This window comes from Protopterus annectens, chromosome 16.part0 (genome assembly GCF_019279795.1).
Source record: "Protopterus annectens isolate FY-2018-M chromosome 16.part0, PAN1.0, whole genome shotgun sequence".
Lineage (NCBI taxonomy): Eukaryota > Metazoa > Chordata > Ceratodontiformes > Protopteridae > Protopterus > Protopterus annectens.
The window spans coordinates 103,502,774-103,522,159 of record NC_056750.1 but is presented as its reverse complement, the minus strand read 5'-3'; the positions used below and the strand labels follow the sequence as shown (position 1 = coordinate 103,522,159).

The 19,386-nt window shown below is 41.6% G+C and overlaps 1 protein-coding gene across 2 annotated transcripts in view; it reads left to right on the top strand.

Annotated features, from left to right (window-relative positions):
- SURF6 (surfeit 6) overlaps nucleotides 1-19,386 on the top strand; it is a 471,845-nt gene that overhangs the window by 108,257 nt on the left and 344,202 nt on the right. Inside the window, exon 3 of one of the 2 annotated variants that reach the window (XM_044058622.1) lies at nucleotides 6,794-6,888. In XM_044058622.1, coding sequence (XP_043914557.1) covers nucleotides 6,794-6,888 — 95 coding nt within the window. Of the gene's footprint in view, nucleotides 1-6,778; nucleotides 6,889-19,386 lie in introns of both variants that reach the window. The other variant, XM_044058623.1, reaches the window with a different exon arrangement.

Genomic DNA, 19,386 nt, shown 5'->3' with positions numbered 1-19,386 from the left:
TGGCTTACTGCAGACTTCAGGGGATCCAGATTTACCCCTATTTGGACGACTGCCTTATTCAGGCATACAGCAAAGATCTTCTGCTTCAACATCTGGACTTTGTTCAACGTCTTCTCCTCCTACTGGGATTTTCAGTGAACACAAAAAAGTCACATTTGATCCCTTCTCGACAAATGGTATTCTTGGGAGCCCTCTTAAATACAACCTTACAAAGGGCCTTCCTCACTCCAGAAAAACAAACTCAGCTGGCTTCTACTTTCAGCACCTTAGCAACTCTATCTCAGCTCACTGCAAGGAAATTCCTGCAGGCTCTGGGCTACATGGCTTCCTGCATTCTGTTGATTCCAAACGCAAGGCTTCACATGAGAAAGCTTCAGTGGTATCTGAAAAGTGTATGGTCACAGCATCACCACGATCTGGATATTCTGATTCCCTGCCTCCAGAGGGAGTTCCTCTGGTGGTCCAGGGTATGCACTTTAAACGAAGGAAAGCCTTTTCGTCTTCCTCAACCTACTCAAATCCTAACCACAGACGCCTCGGATTATGCTTGGGGAGCACACTTTCTAGACAATTGCCAGCAGGGAACCTGGACAAAGGACCATCTTCACTGGCACATCAATCTGAAGGAAATGTTGGCAGTTCACAATGCCCTTCTAGCCTTCAAGAACCTTTTGCAACCAGGGCCTCTGCTTATTCGCACAAACAACACCACGGTCATGTGGTACATCAGCAAGCAGGGGGGTTCTCATTCATACCCCCTTTGCAGACTAGCTATGGCTTTATGGGACACGGCTCTAAATTTGAAACTACATCTCCAGGCTCAATTCATTCCAGGGAAACAGAATCTCTTGGCAGACAGCCTGAGCAGAAACATTGCAGATCCTCACGAATGGATGCTAGACACCAACTTATTCAACAAGATTACTGCAGTTTGGGGATGTCCCCAGATAGATCTGTTTGCATCCCATCTCAATCATCAGCTGCCTCGCTTTTGCACCAGGTCCTTCCACAAAACAGCTTGGAGTGGTTGCCCTGTCCTTCAGCTGGAGAAGCCTTTCAGCATATGCCTTCCCTCCTCTTCCTCTACTACCTCGGGTATTACTGAAGATAAAACAGGACAAGCCCAAGTTCCTCATCTTGATTGCTCCAAATTGGCCTCGACAGTTTTGGTATCCAACTTTAAAGCACCTGTTCTTGGGGCCTCCTTGGATTCTCCTCTGAACCCTTTGTCCCAGCATCAGGGTCAGTTACTACATCCCAACCTCAAGACCCTTTGCCTGGCAGCTTGGCTCTTCAAAGGAATTTGATTTCCTCTACTCTTCCCAAACAAGTTTTGGATGTTCTTTTGGAGGCTAGACGGCCTAGCACTAGGAAATCCTATGCCTCTAAATGGAAGAGGTTTTGTATTTGGATGCAGGACCGAGGCTCGGATCCTCTGGTTCCTGATCTCTCTTCTATTTTGCTGTACCTTTCAGAACTTTTATCTAAAGGGCTTTCCTTTTTTTCCATTAAGATTCATGCTTCTGCTATTTCTGCGCATTTCAGTTCTGATCCTCCTGTTTTCTTCCATCCTTTGGTGAAGCAATTCTTGAGAGGGGCTAAAAATTTGCGGCCTCCCAGGACCCCTCCTGTCCCTGCCTGGGATCTTAATTATGTTTTAGAAAAACTTACTTTGCCTCCTTTTGAGCCTGCTGCATCTTCAGATATTAAGTTCTTATCCTGGAAGACTGTTCTTTTATTAGCATTGACCTCTGCCAGAAGGGTCTCAGAGTTGCAAGCTCTCATGGCTGTGGAACCATACCTTATTTTCCATCAGGACAGAGTATCCTTGAGGACCAATCCTACTTTCATGCCTAAGGTGATTTCGAAAGTGGCTTTAAATCAGACAATTCACCTTCCTACTTTCCAAATCCTCAAAATAAAGGGGAAAGGATTTTGCATTCATTAGATGTGCACAGACAGTTACGATTTTACCTGGACAAGACTAAAGAGTTCAGAAAGTCTAATCAATTGTTTGTTTCTTTTGCCTCCAGTTCTCTTGGAAAACCTATTTCTAAACAAACTATTTCCAAATGGATTGCTTATGGAATCAGATTTTGTTACACTCATCATGGGAAACAGTTTCCAGGTACCATTAGAAGTCATTCTACTAGAGCAGCTGCCACTTCTACAGCTTTCCTCAGAGGAGTCCCTACCAAGGATATTTTGGAAGCTGCCACTTGGAGTTCTGTGCATACTTTTTCCAAGCACTACAATCTCCCCCTGTTTTCTAAGACCAGGGCAGGCTTTGCCTCTGCTGTTTTGCAGGGTATTCTTGCCTCCCCCTATCTAAAGCCTCCCCTTTTACTGCTTTGGGATTCCACCCTACAGTTATGACTGCAACAGTGAAACACGAAGAACATAGTACAGTTGTGTACACCTACCATAAATGTAGATGTTGAGTGTCTTCACTGTTGCAGTCAGGTCCTCCCTCCTATCCCCTCTTTTTCTCCTTTTCCTTTTTTGGTGTATTTGTGTTTCCTTGTTGGATTCATTTTTTGTTTTATTGGGGACTTCTGACATCTAGGGCAAGAAAGGCTGGAGAAGATGGCGCGGCTGAGGGCTATGTACCAAAAGGGTACTAGCTTGTACAACCGACGCCGGACCCAGACTTTGGGATTCTGGCCGACCTTGGGCTGCCTGCCGGCAGGAGCACCCTACAGTTATGACTGCAACAGTGAAGACACTCGAACATCTACATTTATGGTAGGTGTACACAACTGTACTTTCTCCCATCTCACATGCGAATGCCTCTTGTCAAGTCCCTGGTGTCCATCCAGGATTCACTGACAGAATATGCTCCCCAGAAAAATGCCGCCTCCTCCTGGGAGAGGTAATCAGACTTACTTTGTTGCTTCTCCACCTGTTTGGCAGGTTGTGCAGTGCCCTAGCTGCTCGCTGAACCCAGGTTGTAGCAGTCCAGGCAGACATCTTCCCATCTTTGCCACTGGGCTTGTGTATGTACAATAATAGTGTATCTATATGTATTTATTTTTATTTTATTTATTTTGTATTTGTTGACTGGGATAGTCCGACTGGATGTGTGTCCATTTTCAGCGGAGGCCCAGGGAGAAAAGCTCCAGTTACAGAATATAAAGATTACACAGTAAAATGTCACACAGTCAAGCATATTTACAAGTTAGTTTAGTGAAGCCCTCCAACAGGGACTCTCTAGTTACACAGTGTGTCATCTTAAACAAAATCATCAGGTTGCAACAAACATTTTTGAGTAAGAAATACTTACAATACTATTGAGGTAAGGTAATTAATATGGAGATTAATCAGGGTGGGTACAAGGACAAAGCCAGTGCATTTTGAAATACTGTTTAAGGCCTTTTTTGAAAAGACTTAGGGAGGGTTCAAGGGTAAGATTGGTTGGCAGTGAATTCCAAGTTTTGCCAACGAAGTTGGCAAACAGGGACTCACCAACTGAGTTGTTAGCTTTGGACCAATAACTTGTTGGATGAGTGTAGTGGCATTAAGTTACTGTATGGTTTTATAATATTTTTAAGTGAGGGGGTATCTTCAGGTTGGTGGAGAATTTTGTGTGCTACTAAGAGTTGATTGAATTGAATTAAGCTGGGCAATTCTAGCCACCCTAGAAGATTAAGGTTTTGGCAGTGATGCGTCTTGTATGTTGAGCCAGTGGCGACTCTGGCAATATGGTTGAAGCTGTGTGAGAGCTTGTTAAGTTCAGATTTGTTTAGGTTGGAGAGTATAGGGGAGGTGTATATAAGAGTCGAGAGTAGGTGCGAGCAGGCAGTTGCAGTCCTAACTAATGGGGTTAGAAATGGTTTGTTTCTGTATAAAGAACCGAGCTTCTTGTTGATGTTTTTCATGGTTTTTGTTGACATGTAGATCAAATTTAAGATTATTATCTATTATTACCCCTAAAAGTTTAGTATGGCTGTCCGGGGAGATAGAGGTACCATTGTTGGATGTTACAGAGAAGGAAAATGGGGTGGATCTACTAGTGGGGGTAAAGAGTAGCAGTTTAGTTTTGTATGTCTGTAAGTACTAACTCGCTGCAGACTGCACCATGGATGTAAAAGTAGAAAGCCGTATGCCTTTAATGATATGAATGTGATATAAATAGTTGTGTAGAAGTCAGTGGTGGGAACTAAACCCGTGTTCCGCAGAAATGGTGATTTATGTTGAGGTGGTACATTTTGTAAACTTTGAAGGTAAAAAAAACTATCCTAACAGTCGACCAGGAACACACCAACTTTATTGACCACAAGAAGTTCCTGAGATTAAGCGCTTTCGCCAATAATTGGCTTCATCAGAGACTCTGATGAAGCCAATTATTGGCAAAGGTGCTTAGTCTCAGGAACTTCTTGTGGTCAGTAAAGTTGGCGTGTTCCTGGTAGACTGTTGGGATCGTTGTTTTACCACCTTAGTTATTTTCCCTGTTGTGAATTGGTCTTTGTTGTGTATCGTAGCATTTTTGTAAACTTTGACTGATTAGCTGAGTGACTTAAATTTGATTCTGAAACTTGTGCATATTTATTGTTAACTGGGTAAAGGTACTGTCCTCAGACAATTTCTAGTCATTACCCAGACCACGCGAATACATAAAACAAAATATATATTGCAGTCAGGAAAGATGAGTTACTCACCCAGCAGGCAGGTGATTAGAATAGTTTTAGATGCGAGTTAAAACCAATGGTTTATGTACAGTAAAAGTTAAGTATTAAGTACCAAAGTAATTGCACATTTCAGTCAAACAGAATAGTGTCTTTCAAATGAATGAATGGATAACCTAAAAACTAAAATCTAACTTCAAAGCTCAGAGCTTCATTACTGCAATAAATGAAGAGAAATCGGGTATAAGAGGTAAGTAAATGGAAGCTTACATTTTATTTCGTATGATTTCACCAGAGCGAGAATGCTGAACTGTGTACTTGAGGTTTACTCATTTGTTAGCTGTACTCATTTGTTAGCTGTAGTAAAAAAGTGTGCAACCGTTCAGTGAAAAACGTGTAGGTTTATGACTATGTAGAAGTGACAGAGTTAAGGTGTGGTACTTCATTGTTTATAGTTGACAGTGCTTTCTTTTAATAGTGCACATCACTGTATACGTAACATTTTAGTAGGAATGTGAATGATTGCAAGTCAGTGTGAAATGTGACAATGTTTCTGAAACTGTAATTCAGATCAAGACATGCAATGTGATTATACATATAGTTGCATGACAGAATTTTAAAACACATCTATGAAAAAATAAGTAATATTTTTCTGTAGGGAAGCTGCCCCCTCTAACCACCTTCTCCAGTGTGTGGCTTTGGTTTCAGCAAATCTGTAAACTAAGTGCAAAATTGGAGTTAGTATACGGGTACCTGTCAAATCTTTGAACGCTCAAAATTTCGAACGGTACAAGGTCAAGACCAAGCGTTCGAAATTTTGAGTGCTCAAAGATAGACTTTCAACAGCAAGGTATGGTGCAGATGGGGAGAATTTCCCTTTTCTGCACTAAAGTGCGGTCTCGGAGTTGGTATATTTAAGTAGGGGTGTGTGGGGTGCGCAGCCCGCCACATGGGTGCAGGGGGCTTGCCCCTCTGCCTACACTGTTAGTGGTTTTTTTTCTGTGTTTTCTTTTTTTTATTTTTATTTTATGTTCGAACATTTGGTCTCGACCATGTAATGTTCGACATTTTGGATGTTCGAACATTTAACATAGACCCTAGTATACAATCTCAAAGTAAGAGAAGTGGTTGGTTTGACAGGATAACTAAGTATTCCTCCCATCTCCAAGATAATTAGATCATTGGATATAATAAGAATGCTTTGTGGAGGTTTGGGCGATGGATCCCCCCTCACATTATGGTGGGATGGCAGAAATGCAGACTAAATGTTGACAGTGTTTTCTCTGTGATATGTTTAATTTATTTTGCAGTCGTACCATGGTTTAAGTGGATTGTGTTGTACTGCACTACAGGAAGCTTGTAGGGTAAATAGGTGATCAGTTCTTATTTACTGATTGTGTAAAACTGTCTTTCCCCAAAACAATAAGGAACTTGAATAAGATTAAATTAAAAAAAAAGAGAGTGATTAAAAATTCATCCAGTTGCTTTAAATCTTGGCCAAGAATTTCTCAACAGTTCTCTTTGCCAAGTATCCTTCTGTGGTTGTTGTCACATGGGAAACTTGCGGTAGCTCTGGGTGTTCATCTCCTCACTTGAAATGTCTTATAGATTCATAATTGGTTCTTAGTGTAATTGAGATGGCCGTTAGTGACAAATCAGGAAGCAAGAACACGGAAGTATAGGGTTGTGAGGTTTGTACACTAATTTTTAGATAATGATCGAAATACACACTAATACCTTTTTGGAGAACAGGGGTGTTAGTGTTTTTAGGGTCATATCTGTACAAGTCTTCCATTTCACAGCAGAATATTAAACTGCCATGTAGCAGGAACTGAAATGTACTGCCCTTTTTATTCTTGCTAAATGCAGTTTGCTGTTTAGCAAGCTTTAAATAAAAAGGGAAAAAACTCAACTAGCAAAAATATCTAACAGCAGTAACAAGAAAAATGTCAGCTTTACTTTCTTTTCACTGTGGTTGCTGTTGCACTTTGGAAGTAATGCACATTTAGCAGGTCATGTTCTGTAGCTTGCTTCTATCTTTCCAGTACCTCATTGTCAACATAAGCAGCATCCAACCTAATTTTAACATAGTCAGTCATGTAATAAAAGCAGACTTTGTTTTGTTAAATTTACTTTCTTTTTTTTTTCACTAGGTAACCCGATGTCAGGATGTCTAATCTTGCTGCCAAAGATGCCTATCTACAGACTCTGGGCAAGAAAGTCTGTGCACAACAGAATGAACAGCCAAGAAAAAGGCTATTCGGTACAGTCTATGTAGTACATGGTGGTTTTCCTTTACTTCCTCAATTAACTCTCTCAACTGCTTTCTGTGAACTGGTTGTCCCTGTCTCTCACTGTGATTTCTCATTAGCTGTTTGAGGGTCATCAACATACGAGTGTGCAGAGGTGGTGTAGGGAGACTTTTGCTTTGTAAAGTCCAGCCACATGTTGCAGTTGCCTGTTCTTTCCCTGTGTTGTACTCCAGATAGCTTTGATCATATCTAATAATGTAAACTGTATTATGCCCACAGGCAAAACATTCCATATTTCCTCTATGTTCTCAGTTTCTTAAGGCATGTATTGGTAACATTTGGAAGTACAATTAGAAATTATTTTTTAGTAGACCTGTTACTCCTACTACTGTTGGAACTGTATGGGTATCTTTCTTTCATATTATTCATGTGTCTGGCATTTTATGACTTTGTGTCTTTCTGTGAGTAAGACACTGTAGAAAATCACTGGTGTAGTAATTTCAATAATCAATGCTGCTTTTGTGTTTTTTTTTCATAGACTGCTATATCTGATGTTGTTTTTTTTGAATTGTTGGTAATGGATGATCCCATGTAATTAAACTTCATCATCTTTGTGGTTCATTTTTTTCCAGTGCTTCTCAACTACTTCAGTATTGCAGTGCAGCAGTCTTGCCACATTATTCCGTTGTTCAGTATACAGGCCCTTTGTCATGAGTGTATCACACCCAGCAACAAGGTGACTGTTTTCCCTTGTTGTTTTACAGAACCTGCATTTGTCTTTCTCCTTTTCGGTGGACTTTCTAAACCAGCATATATTTAGTCCACTATCCTGGTTCGTCGTGATTAGCCTTTCTTGTTTTGGTTTTAGCTCATCTCTCCCTAACCAGTCCTGCATCAAATTTTGGTCAACATGAGGTTTTCCCAGAAGATCTTTGTACTTGTAATGTATTTGTGGATTTTCCATTTGTTTTCCTTTTGACCTGATCATTTTTCTCATACTTTTCTTTTGTTTTTGGCACATTCATGTGCTGCCTGATTTTTTTTTGTCTACCTCTGGTTTGATTTCTGTTATTCTTTATTCTGAAGTACCTCTCTGAAACTAAAGAAAGGTGTCATCTTAAACCTCTTGTGCTCATGTTTTAAAACTTTCACTGTATTTGGATTTGAGTTTAGCAGATATGCATGCAGTCCAACAATTGCAGATCTATACATATAGTCAGTTTCGTGAATGTCTGTACCTCCTCCAGAGCGAGGAATATATATACCCCTCATATACCCAGATGTTTATATATCATATGATAAGCATGAAGAAATGTTCTTGTTTTTGTGTCCAGTTGATTCAGTACTTTTTGGAACCAGTCACCCCAAAGCTGAAAATAAGGAAGTGCTTTCCTTCATGACGGTAAGTATGCTTTGCGTTATGTAATTTCTCTACAATCGTAGGACCATTTAATTCCGTTGTGCTTTGTGAGTCTGGGTCATGCTTGAAGAGATTGTTGACCAGCTCACCTACCCAGTAAACGAATAGTAAATAAATAAACAGCTGTTAATTCTCAGCAAGGAGAATGCATTACTAGTGACTAGTAAGCAGTCTGGACTAGTAGCAGGTTAGTGCGAATGGGAAGGCAGTGCACAACTAAATGTAATACAGTAGTAATAACACTGCAGCGAAGTGCAAATGGGAAGGCAGTGCACAACTAAATGTAATATAATAGTAATAATAACACCAAGTGAAGAAGTGCGAATGGGATGGCAGTGCACAACTAAATGTAATACAGTAGTAATAACACTGCAGCGAACTGCAAATGGGAAGGCAGTGCACAACTAAATGTAATACAGTAGTAATAACACCGCAGTGAAGTGCAAATGGGAAGGCAGTGCACAACTAAATGTAATACAGTAGTAATAACACTGCAGTGAACTGCAAATGGGAAGGCAGTGCACAACTAAATGTAATACAGTAGTAGCAATAACACTGCAGTGAACACCAAATCAAGATGGAAATGGGTGAAAATGTAATTTACGCACAGGAAAAATACAGCTGTTAACAGTAGTCAGCATGGTATAGGAGCAGTAAAGTGCAGCAAAAAGAACTCCTAGCCTTGAATAGTAGGTAAACACTGTCAGGATTGAAAGTTTTTGTTCTAGATTCAGCTAAAAACTTGAGTGCAGATCATTCATTTAGGATTCTCCTATCCCTTTCTTTTTGTCTGTTCTTTATCAATCCCTGATAGGGAAAGCAATCAGTAACTACCAGCCAAATGTCTTCTTGGCCTTTTCCTATTCTGTTACCTTTCCCTCTCTAATTATTTGTTCCCAATACCTTGATTCCTTTACCACCTTCCTCTAATAAATTCCAGCCTCCTCTTGTCTATTCTGTGTACTTCTAATTGCAGCCATCCCTATCAGCAGAATTTCCTTTCTCCATTCCTGTGTTGGCTTAGTTCTTGGTATACTTTCTGCTACTTTAGGAATATAATGTTTTTGTAATTTCTCCAAATCTTTTGGGTTTTTAATACCATGAGTCTAAGTATGATTAAAGTTCATGAAATTAGTATTGTTTCAGTCTTTGATGTCAGCCAGATGTGCTCTTTGCAGCACCTGCAATGTGCCCAGTAATGACTCCTTTTGCAATTCGTACGGAGTTGCATTTTATTTATCTATTTAGTATTTGTTTACTGGGAAACTCTGACTTGGAACAAAGCCAATTTTCAGCAGAGGCCTGGGGGGAAACATTCCAGAGGCATGTCTTTGTAACGTGGGAGGAAACCGGAGCATCCAGAGGAAACCCACACAAAAGTAGGGAGGACATGCAGACTCCGCACAGAAGGCACCCCAGCCAAGAATCGAACCGGAGAACCTCTTGCTGTGAGGCGACAATGCAACTGACATGCATTGGTAACCTATCTAGATACGATTGTAGATTCTTTTTTTATAGTGCCTGTCGCTCCTACTACAATTGGAACTGTCTGGATATCTTTCTTCCACATCACTCTCTATGTCCTTCAAGGATGCATCTGCAGTCATAACATATGGGTTGTCCTGCCTCAGGCAGCCCTTGATCGGCGGTTTTCAAAGTCTGGGTCGGCGTCGGCTGAATAAGCCTCTTCCCGGCGTCAGGCGGCTGGGGTATAAAAGCATCAGCCAGCGCCATTTTCCTCAGTCTTTCTTGCTGCGCTGCTGCCGAAGCAGCTGCTGTTAAGTGCGGTCGGTCAGATCCAGAGTTTTCAGCTACCGAAGACTTAAAAGCTAAGTACCCTGTTAGGACTCTTTCTTGCCTCAGCCGATGTCAGACAAAGTAAATAATTGTTTAACTTGTGGGAAACAAATACCTCATAAGGATTTCCATTCTTACTGCCTTCCTTGCTTAGGCCCAGACCACGATCAGCTTGTTTAGCCTGTGCTGCTCCTTCAACCCGACCGACTCGGGGCGATGCGATTCGCAGAGGAGTTTTTGGTTTTGATTTTGCTTATAAAAAGGACCGACACGGCTAGGCCTCCCGGGCGAGTGTCCCGGGTTTTAGCTGAAACAGAGTCCGCGGCTATTCCTACTACCGAAACCATACCTCGACCCCGAGGCCAGAGAGGCCCGGCTGAGTCTGCTTCAGAACTCCCTACGAAGTAGTGTTCAGGATTTGTCCGACCACCATACCTTTGGACATTTCTACCCCTGCCGTGGGGCAGCTAGGCCCCTTCTATGTCTATTAAGGCCTTCTAAAGCTTTGCCTGCTAAATCTACATCCCAGAGGCCTTCCTCTAGTTCTCAGATCCTCAGTCTTGCTGAGGACCTTCTCTCAGGACTGGGGGTTAACAGCCTCACCCAGACAGAGCCCAACCACCCGGCAAGACTGGGACCCTCTGAACCTCACTTCTCAGATTACTCCACGGATGGATCTGATTTGTCAGACCACCAGGAGGGGCCTACTAAGCCTGAGGATTCAGATGCAGAAGAATCTATCCTTCAGCCTCCCCTGAGGAATTTTCTTTTGGGGAGACCTTACACTCCATGAGAGAACACTTTCAATGGCAGGGTCAGGATTTCTCTGATTCTAGAAACAGATTAAGGACCTTTTTGCATTTGCCCCAGCATAGGCCCTTAGCTATACCTCCGGTTATAACAGTAATTGATGTGTACAATGATGTCAGTACTGCACCTGATACTCTTCCTCCGGCCCCCTCCAAACCTGACAGATATTACAGGGTCCCAGATTCTCGCTTCCACCTGTATAAAGCCCATGCTGCAAATCCAGAAACTATTTCTCAGGGCCCTAAAGGGGTTGCAGCGGCTACTGCCAAAAATCCCCTACCCTCTGAAAGAGAGTCTAGATCATTAGAGAGATGGGGAAAAAAGGTTTATACATCTGCTACTCTTTCTGCCAGGGCATTAAACTGTCAATTCCATATGATACAGTACCAAGAATTTTTGTTAGATCAGCTAAATAAGAAACTTTCTGCACCTGAACCCTTAGCCACATTTTAAGAAATGATTACTGACCTGTTGTGAGTTGTGTACCAAATCCTGAAGGGATTTACGGTCTATGATGCACTGGAGGCTTCATTTAGATCAGCTATGACTGGGGCAGTAATTCGCAGGCATGCCTGGCTGAAGGAACAATCTTTACCAGACCATGTCAAGGCTAAACTCCTCGATGCTCCAATGGAAAAGCAACATTTATTTGGCTCCCCTGCACAGGAGATTCTAAAGAAGGTTGAGGAAAAAGCAAAATCTGTGCAAACAGTTAAAGATTTTCCTGCAAGTTCAACCGCCGATGTTCTGCAGAAACTGGCCTACAAAGAATTGGTCCTTTCCAGACTCCTCCAGAGCACAGAGAGGCAGAAACAGGCGCCCTAGAGGCAGAGGTCAATCCAAGGGCCCCTACAGAGGCCGTCAGTGGCAGCCTGCAAACCAGAGGAGTGGTGCAACAGCTACAACTACTACCACTACTACAGGACAGACCCACTGACTTGACTCTGATTCCGCCTACCAGGGATCAACTGGAAGCACCCTTGGGCGGAAAGTTGGCTTTATTCTCAAAAAACTGGCATTGCATTACAAAGGATACATGGACATTGCAAATAATAGACAAAGGATACAGGTTTCACTTCCATACTTTGCCAAAAAGTAGGAATGCCAAACCTTCCACCAAACCAGAAGGTAGAGGCTTTAAGACAAATCAGCAAGTTAATTCAGATGAAAGCTATAGAAAGGGTACCATCTACAGAACAAGGCCAAGAAGTTTTACTCCAGACTATTCCTTGTGCAAGAAAAGAAAACCAATGGAGGCCTATACTTCGACCTGTCCACACTGAACACTTATCTCGTTGTGCCAAAATTCAAAATGCTGACCCTACAGCAACTTCTTCCCATGTTGGGCAAGGAGTCTTGGCTGACTCTAGATCTCAAGGAGGCATACCTGCCCTATTCACCAGATTGCAGAAGACACCTCGTTTCTTGCAGGATCAGAGCATTATCAATTCTCAGCATTGCCCTTTGGCTTATCTACTCCCCCCAGAGTATCACACGATAAATCTGGCATCAGTAATTGCACACTGCAGACTTCAGGGAATTCAAATTTATCCATACCTGGACGACTGCCTAATACAAGCGGACAAGAAGAAGTTGTTAAAGGACTTGGCCTATGCCATACACCTGCTACAAACCTTGGGATACACAGTCAACATCCAAAAGTCAAGACTAGTACCATCCCAAAGGATAACCTTTTTGGGAGCGGATCTGGACACAATCACTCAGATGGCTTTTCTCACAGAAGAAAAACAAAAACATCTTCCAGATTACTTCATGACTGACCAGACAAACTCAGCTTACTGCAAGGAAAGTCCTGCAGGCCCTGGGTTACATGGCATCCTGCATAATTTTAATTAATTACAATGGTACCTAAGGAATGTATGGTCTCAACACAGTCACAGTCTAGAAACCATGATACAAATCATTCCATGCCTTCAAAAGGAATTCCTGTGGTGGGCTCAGGCCTGCCAGTCCAACAGAGGGTGAGCTCAACAAACCAAAAATAAGGCAGACCATCACCACGGGCGCCTCAGACCGAGGATGGGAGCACATGGAGGACAAACGTATCCAAGGCCTGTGGTCTCAAGGGCAGCTAGGCATGCACATAAACCAAAAAGGAAATGCTAAGACATGCAATCGAGACATTCAGACCCTTCCTCCAGCAAGGACACCTGTTGACAGACAACACCACGGTCATGTGGTACATAAACAAACAGGGGAGGGCACATTTCCCCTCTATGCCCCGGATGGCTATGGATCTCTGGAACCTATGCCTGAATCTCAACATCCAGCTGCAGGCCAAATTATTACCAGGAAAGAGAATACACTAGCAGACAGCTTAAGCAGAACTACCATGGATGTGCATCCAGACATCTTCAAACTCATAACAAAGAAATGGGGAATCCCAGAGATAGATCTGTTAAGCCTCTCCCACTCCAACCAAACTGAAGAAATTCTGCTCAGGACATACCCACCCACAAGCCTGGCTAACAGTATATGTTTTTTTGCCCTCCCATTGATGTACAAGGTTCTACTGAAGATGAGGAGGAACAGCCAAAAGTCATACAACGCTCAAGGTTCTACTGAAGATAGGGAGGGACAGCCAAAAGTCATACTAAATCGGACTGGCCAAGGCAGCATTGGTACCCGCTACTGAGAAGCATGTCTCCAGCACGCACACTCATGGTCTCTTCTATGGCTTCTTCTATAGAACAATTTCAGGAAACTGCCTGGAAGATTCCTTAAAGCCCAACCGCCTTATTATCTCAGACTGGAGGCTCGCAGACCAAGGCATACTCGGCTAAAAATGAGAGATTCACATCCTAGAATACTTAGCAGAATTGCTCCACAATGGCTGTCTTATTCATCCATTTAAACCTCAAGAAAGACCCCCTACTGCATGGGATCTCAATTTTGTGTTGGAAAAACTGGCGCTACCTCTTTTGAACCAGCAGCATGGGCAGACCTCCAGTTTTTATCTTGAAAAACTGCATTCTTCTCATAGCATCACTTCAGCAAGAAGAGTATCTGAGTTACAGGCCTTAATGGCAGTGCAGCCTTTTTCTATTTTTCACCAGGATAGAGTGTCACACCAATCCTACTTTCATGCCAAAGGTGGTATCTAGGGGTATCTTTGAAAAGCTATTCACTTGCCCCGTTCTTCCCTAAACACTACTATTTGGACAGAACTAAAACTAACAGAGAAGAACTGACAGCGTTTTTGTAGCATGCAACTAGGGTGCCAAGGAAGAGCACAATTCAAACAGACAATATCAGGCCTCACTCCACAAGGGGCCACAGCCACCACACAGCTTTCCTCACGAGGGTGGCTTACATTTGCCAAGCATTACCCCTCCAAATCGAGGGCAGTTTGCAACTGCAGTACTGCAGGGGGGGGGATAACTACACCATAATTCTCTTAGTACCTCCCTCCCAGATTGGGCTGTTATTCTACCCATAGTACAGTTTTGTACCTATCATAAATGTAGATGTCCGATAGGTATGTGCATCTGCAGTCAGGATTACCTACCCCCCCTTCCTCTGTGGTATTCCTAGGTACTTACCCCAGCTAGCTTTCTGGGGGAATCTATTATATGTTTGTTTGTTGTTTGTTACTTCCTAGAGGGCACCTGGCATCTGGGGCAAGAAACACTGAGGAAAATGGCGCGTCTGATGCTTTATACCCCAGCCGCCTGAGCTCTGGCGTGGGAAGCCGGCCTCGGCCACGCGGACCCAGACTTTGGAATCCGGCCCGACCCGAGGGCTGCCTGAGAGGCACAACCCATATGTGTATGGTACAAACTGCGTTTCTGTCTGCAAATCCTGATATTTTATGACTTTGTGTCTCTCTGTACACAAAACACTGTAGTCACTGGGTGTAGCAATTTCAATAATCGATGCTACCTTTGTCTTCTTTTCATTGACCACTATATCTTGTTTTCTCTCATCTGTCTTTTGAACTGTTGGTAAGGGGTAATCCCTTGTTATGTAGACTTCATCATTTTCTATGATGCTTTGTGGCTCATATTTCCAATGTTTTTCATCTACTTCAATATTATAATCTTTGCACAATCCCCAGTGCAAGTCTTGCCACATGATTATGCCTTTCAGTATGCAGTCCTTTTGCCATTAGTATGTCACAGTCATTAATAAGGTGTGCAACTGTTTCCAGTTGTGTTTTACAAAACCTAAATTTGTCTGTTTCTCCCACATGTTCAATGGACTTTGTAGATCAATATGTATGTAGTCCACTATCTTGGGTAGCCAGTATTAACCTTTCATCTTTTGGTTTGAATTTGCCTCTCCTTAATCATTCCTGCATTTGATCCTGATCAACATGAGGTTGTTACAGGATTTTTCTATACTTGCAACTAGATTTATGCATTTTCCACATTTCTTGCCATCTCATGTGATCCTTCATCTTATATTTGTTTTTTTGTTTTGTTTTTTTGGCACATTCAGTTGCTGCCTCATTTTTATCTACTTCTGGTTTGATTTCCATTCCCACTTGACACCAATATGCTTCTGCTAGACTAAGAAGGGAAGTTGTCTTAGTTTTATTCTCTTAATGTTTCAAAACTTTCACTATGTGTGGGTCTTGTGAGGTCAGCAAGATATGTATGCAGTCCCACGATTGCAGATGTATCTGTTTCAAGGAGGCCCATCCCTCCTTCAGAACAGGGATTATATAATCTTGGTAAGCACTGATTTTTATAAGTCATTTGATGAGCATGAAGCATCCTTCCTGTTTTTCTGTGTAATCTATCCAAAACCTTTTGGGGCCAGTCAGTCATTCCAAAACTATAAGTTAAGACAGGAAGAGCAAATTGGTTTATAGCTTGAACTTTGTTCCTAGTAGTCAAAGCTGTTTTCAGGATTAATTTAAGTCTTCTGAAATGTTCCTTACTGAGTTTTATTTGCATTTGTTCATATTTTATAGTTGATCCTTCATCAATTCCCAAGTATTTACACAGTCCCTCTTGCTCAAGTTCTTTTATATCACATTCTTGTCCCAAACTGATGTTTTCTTGATGCTGCAGCTTTCCTGCTTTAAAGATTGCTTTTGCACATCTATCAAGACCAAATGGCATTCTTTTATCATCTGAAAACATTTTGACAACTTGCAGTTGTGCTTTCAGTTCCTCATCTGATGAGGGTATATTTTTAAATCATCAACAAAGAGAAAATGCGAAGTCTTTACACTTTGTTGCTTTCTGGGAGCCAAATTATGACCATGACCTAAGCTGTTAAGTAGACAGCTTAATGAGTTAAAGGCAAGACAAAAGAGCAGCAGTGATAGAGCCACCCTGGAATAGCCCCCTTTGTATTTTTATCCCTGGGATAATAATTTGTCCTTTATCATGGCTTAATTGCATAGTGGTCTGCCACTGTTTCATGGTCACTGTGATGTAGTTTGTCAGTGTAGGGTGTACCTTATACATTTTTAAGCACTCTTATCCATGAATGTGGGATGCTGTCAAATGTTTTTTGTAATCTAGCCATGCCATACTTGGATTTTTCCCCTTTTTGCATTTCTCCACTATGACTTTATTTTAACAACAAATGATCCTTTGTTCCGTATGCCTTTCTTTCTTTTATTGCCCTTTTGTTCTATTGCCATAATTGAGTTTTCTTCTAAATGAGTATAAGCTTTGTCTACATCAATTCCAGTGTATAGTTTATAGGTTATCAGAAGGCAGGTTATTGGCCTGTAACGTTTAGGGTTGCTTGCAGGTTCACTCTTAAGAAGGAGCATTGTTTTCAATGTTGTTAGCCAGGCTGGTGTTTGTTCGGGGTGCACATATAAATAGTTATTACTCATGGCTAAATCTGTGTGCAAAAATGTTAATACTTTTAGCCAGAAGTTAGGTACTGCATCTAGGCCTGGAGTTTTCCAATTAGAAGCTTTTCTTAATTTTGTTTCAGTCTCTCTGGCTGTTCATCCCATTTCATATCCTGTACCTTTAAACTTCTTATTTTTTCTTTTACTTCTTCTATCAATTCAGCATCTTTATGTCCCACAGGATCTGCATAAATACTTCTCCAAAATGTATCTATTTTTTCTTTAATGTTCAGCATGACTCTTGTTAATTCTCCTTAAGGATCTGCGTTTAAAATGCCATTCTTTCCTATTTGTTGAATTACCTCCCACTTGCTGCTTCATCATCATCCGTTTCCACTTTGAATTGTAACTTTCTGCTTGTGATATGTATAAATGCCTTAACCATAACTCTAAAGTAACCCTTCAATTCAGGTTATCCTGTACCTCCTTATTCTATTAGGAGGATCAGCTAATCTCACTTGACTCTTCCCCTCCCAAATGAAATCCTTCAACTTTTTATTAATTACTATGCACAAAAACATCTCTGGTAAATAAAAGTATGCCTGACCTGTCTATAAAATTAAAGGGACTAAAACATTTTACTGCTTGTATCTTGCTATCCATAGCCATAGGCAAGAGCTTCCAGATTCTCAGTTTTTGTATTATCTTTTGTTTAGTCTCTTCTCACACATTGTTTGCTGCTACAGCCAAATCCCTTTTAATCCATACTAAGTACTTCTTTTTATCATGTCTCTGTAAATGTAGGTGTTGCTGAACCAATTCATAGCTATAGTCTTTGTTTTATTTTCACTGATTTTATAACCACAGGAAACCCGGAACTGTCTCAGAATGTTCCACAGCTCAGAGATGTCATTTTTTGGTTCCATCAGTTACAAAATCATATCATCTGCAAATAAAGTCCACTTTTCTTGACACCATAACAGTTATATCCTTGAACTTTTGAGTCCCTTGTTGTCTTTGTCAGTGGTTCTAAATATAATGTAAATAACAAAGGGGAAAGGGGGCACCCCCTGCTTGGTTCCTCTCTCCATACACAACTTATCGGAGAGAAAACCTCCCTCTTTGATTTTTTTGCTGCCGATCGCTCATATATCCTTCCAATTAACCTTATTATTGTATCAGGAAATGCAAATGCTTCCCTTACTGTAAGTGTAAAATACCAGCTTACTCTTTCAAATGCTTTAGCTGCCTTACGATCCGCTAATAGCAGTGATATTTTCTTACATTCTGCCTCCTGGATCATCCTTGTTCTGTTAATGTTGTCAGATGTTTGCCTCACCTCCACAAAACCACATTGGTCCATATCTATCAATTTTGGCATCACCGTTGCTATTCTTTTAGCCATTATAGACATAAACACTTTATAATTGTGGTTTAAAATTGAAGTGGCCCTATACACCGCTTATAATCCTGGTTTAAAAAAAATGAAATGGCCCTATACACAGCTTATAATCCTGGTTTAAAATTGAAATGGCCCTATACACAGCTTATAATCATGGTTTAAAACTGAAATGGCCCAATACACAGCTTATAATTGTGGTTTAAAATTGAAATGGCCCTTTCCACAGTTTATAATTGTGGTTTAAAATTGAAATTGCCCTATACACAGCTTATAATCGTGGTTTAAAATTGAAATGGCCCAATACACAGCTTATAATTGTGGTTTAAAATTGAAATGGCCCTATACACAGCTTATAATCATGGTTTAAAATTGAAATGGCCCTATACACAGCTTATAATCATGGTTTAAAACTGAAATGGCCCTATACACAGCTTATAGTCGTGGTTTAAAATTGAAATGGCCCAATACACAGCTGGATCTGATGGGTCTTTACTGTCTTTAGGGATAACAGCCACCACAGCTTTTTTTCCAGGAAGTTGGTGCCTCTTCTCCTTTTAAAATACTTTAAACAGAACTGCCTAGATCTTTGAGTTTCTTCCTTCCTAGCTTCCAAACTTCCACTGGAATGCCATCCGTTCCTGGAGACTTTCCTGGCAGATGGGATGTTCTTCATCTCACATTGCTGCAGTCCTTACACTTGGGTAGTCCGCTGTCCTCGGTCGGCCCGAATATCAAAGTATAAGGCTGACGTCGGTCAAGGCGCATTTGACTGACATCAGGACGTCAGGGTACAAATGCGCATGACCGACGTCATATCCTCAGTCTTTTTGCCGCATGGTCCGATGCAGAAGCAGCATTGCAAGTGCGGTTGGCGTTCTGAGATTTTTCGATTTGAAGTTTCAGACCGAGTTCAAAGTTGGCTAAGTACCCGTTGGGAATATTTTAGTTTTTCTTGCCTCAGTGATTTACGGATGTCAGAAAAAGTCAATAATTGCATTTCTTGTGGGAAGCGGATGCATAGAGATTATCATACTTTGTGTATTCCTTGCTTAGGGCCTGAGCACGACGTTGTTGACTGTCGCTCTTGTGCTAGATTTAATTTAATAAGCACTATAAAGAGAAGGTTGGATTGTGCCAGGTTAGTCTTTGAGGCGGTGTAATTATAAAATGCCGTTGGATGCTCCGGCGCCGCTTCTTGAAGAAGCGCCAAGGACAACGAATTAAGCCTAGGCTAGAAGAACCGTCTGTACCAGGCGGCGGTTCTTTAGAGGTGTCGGTGGAGCGGTGGCTCCACGGAG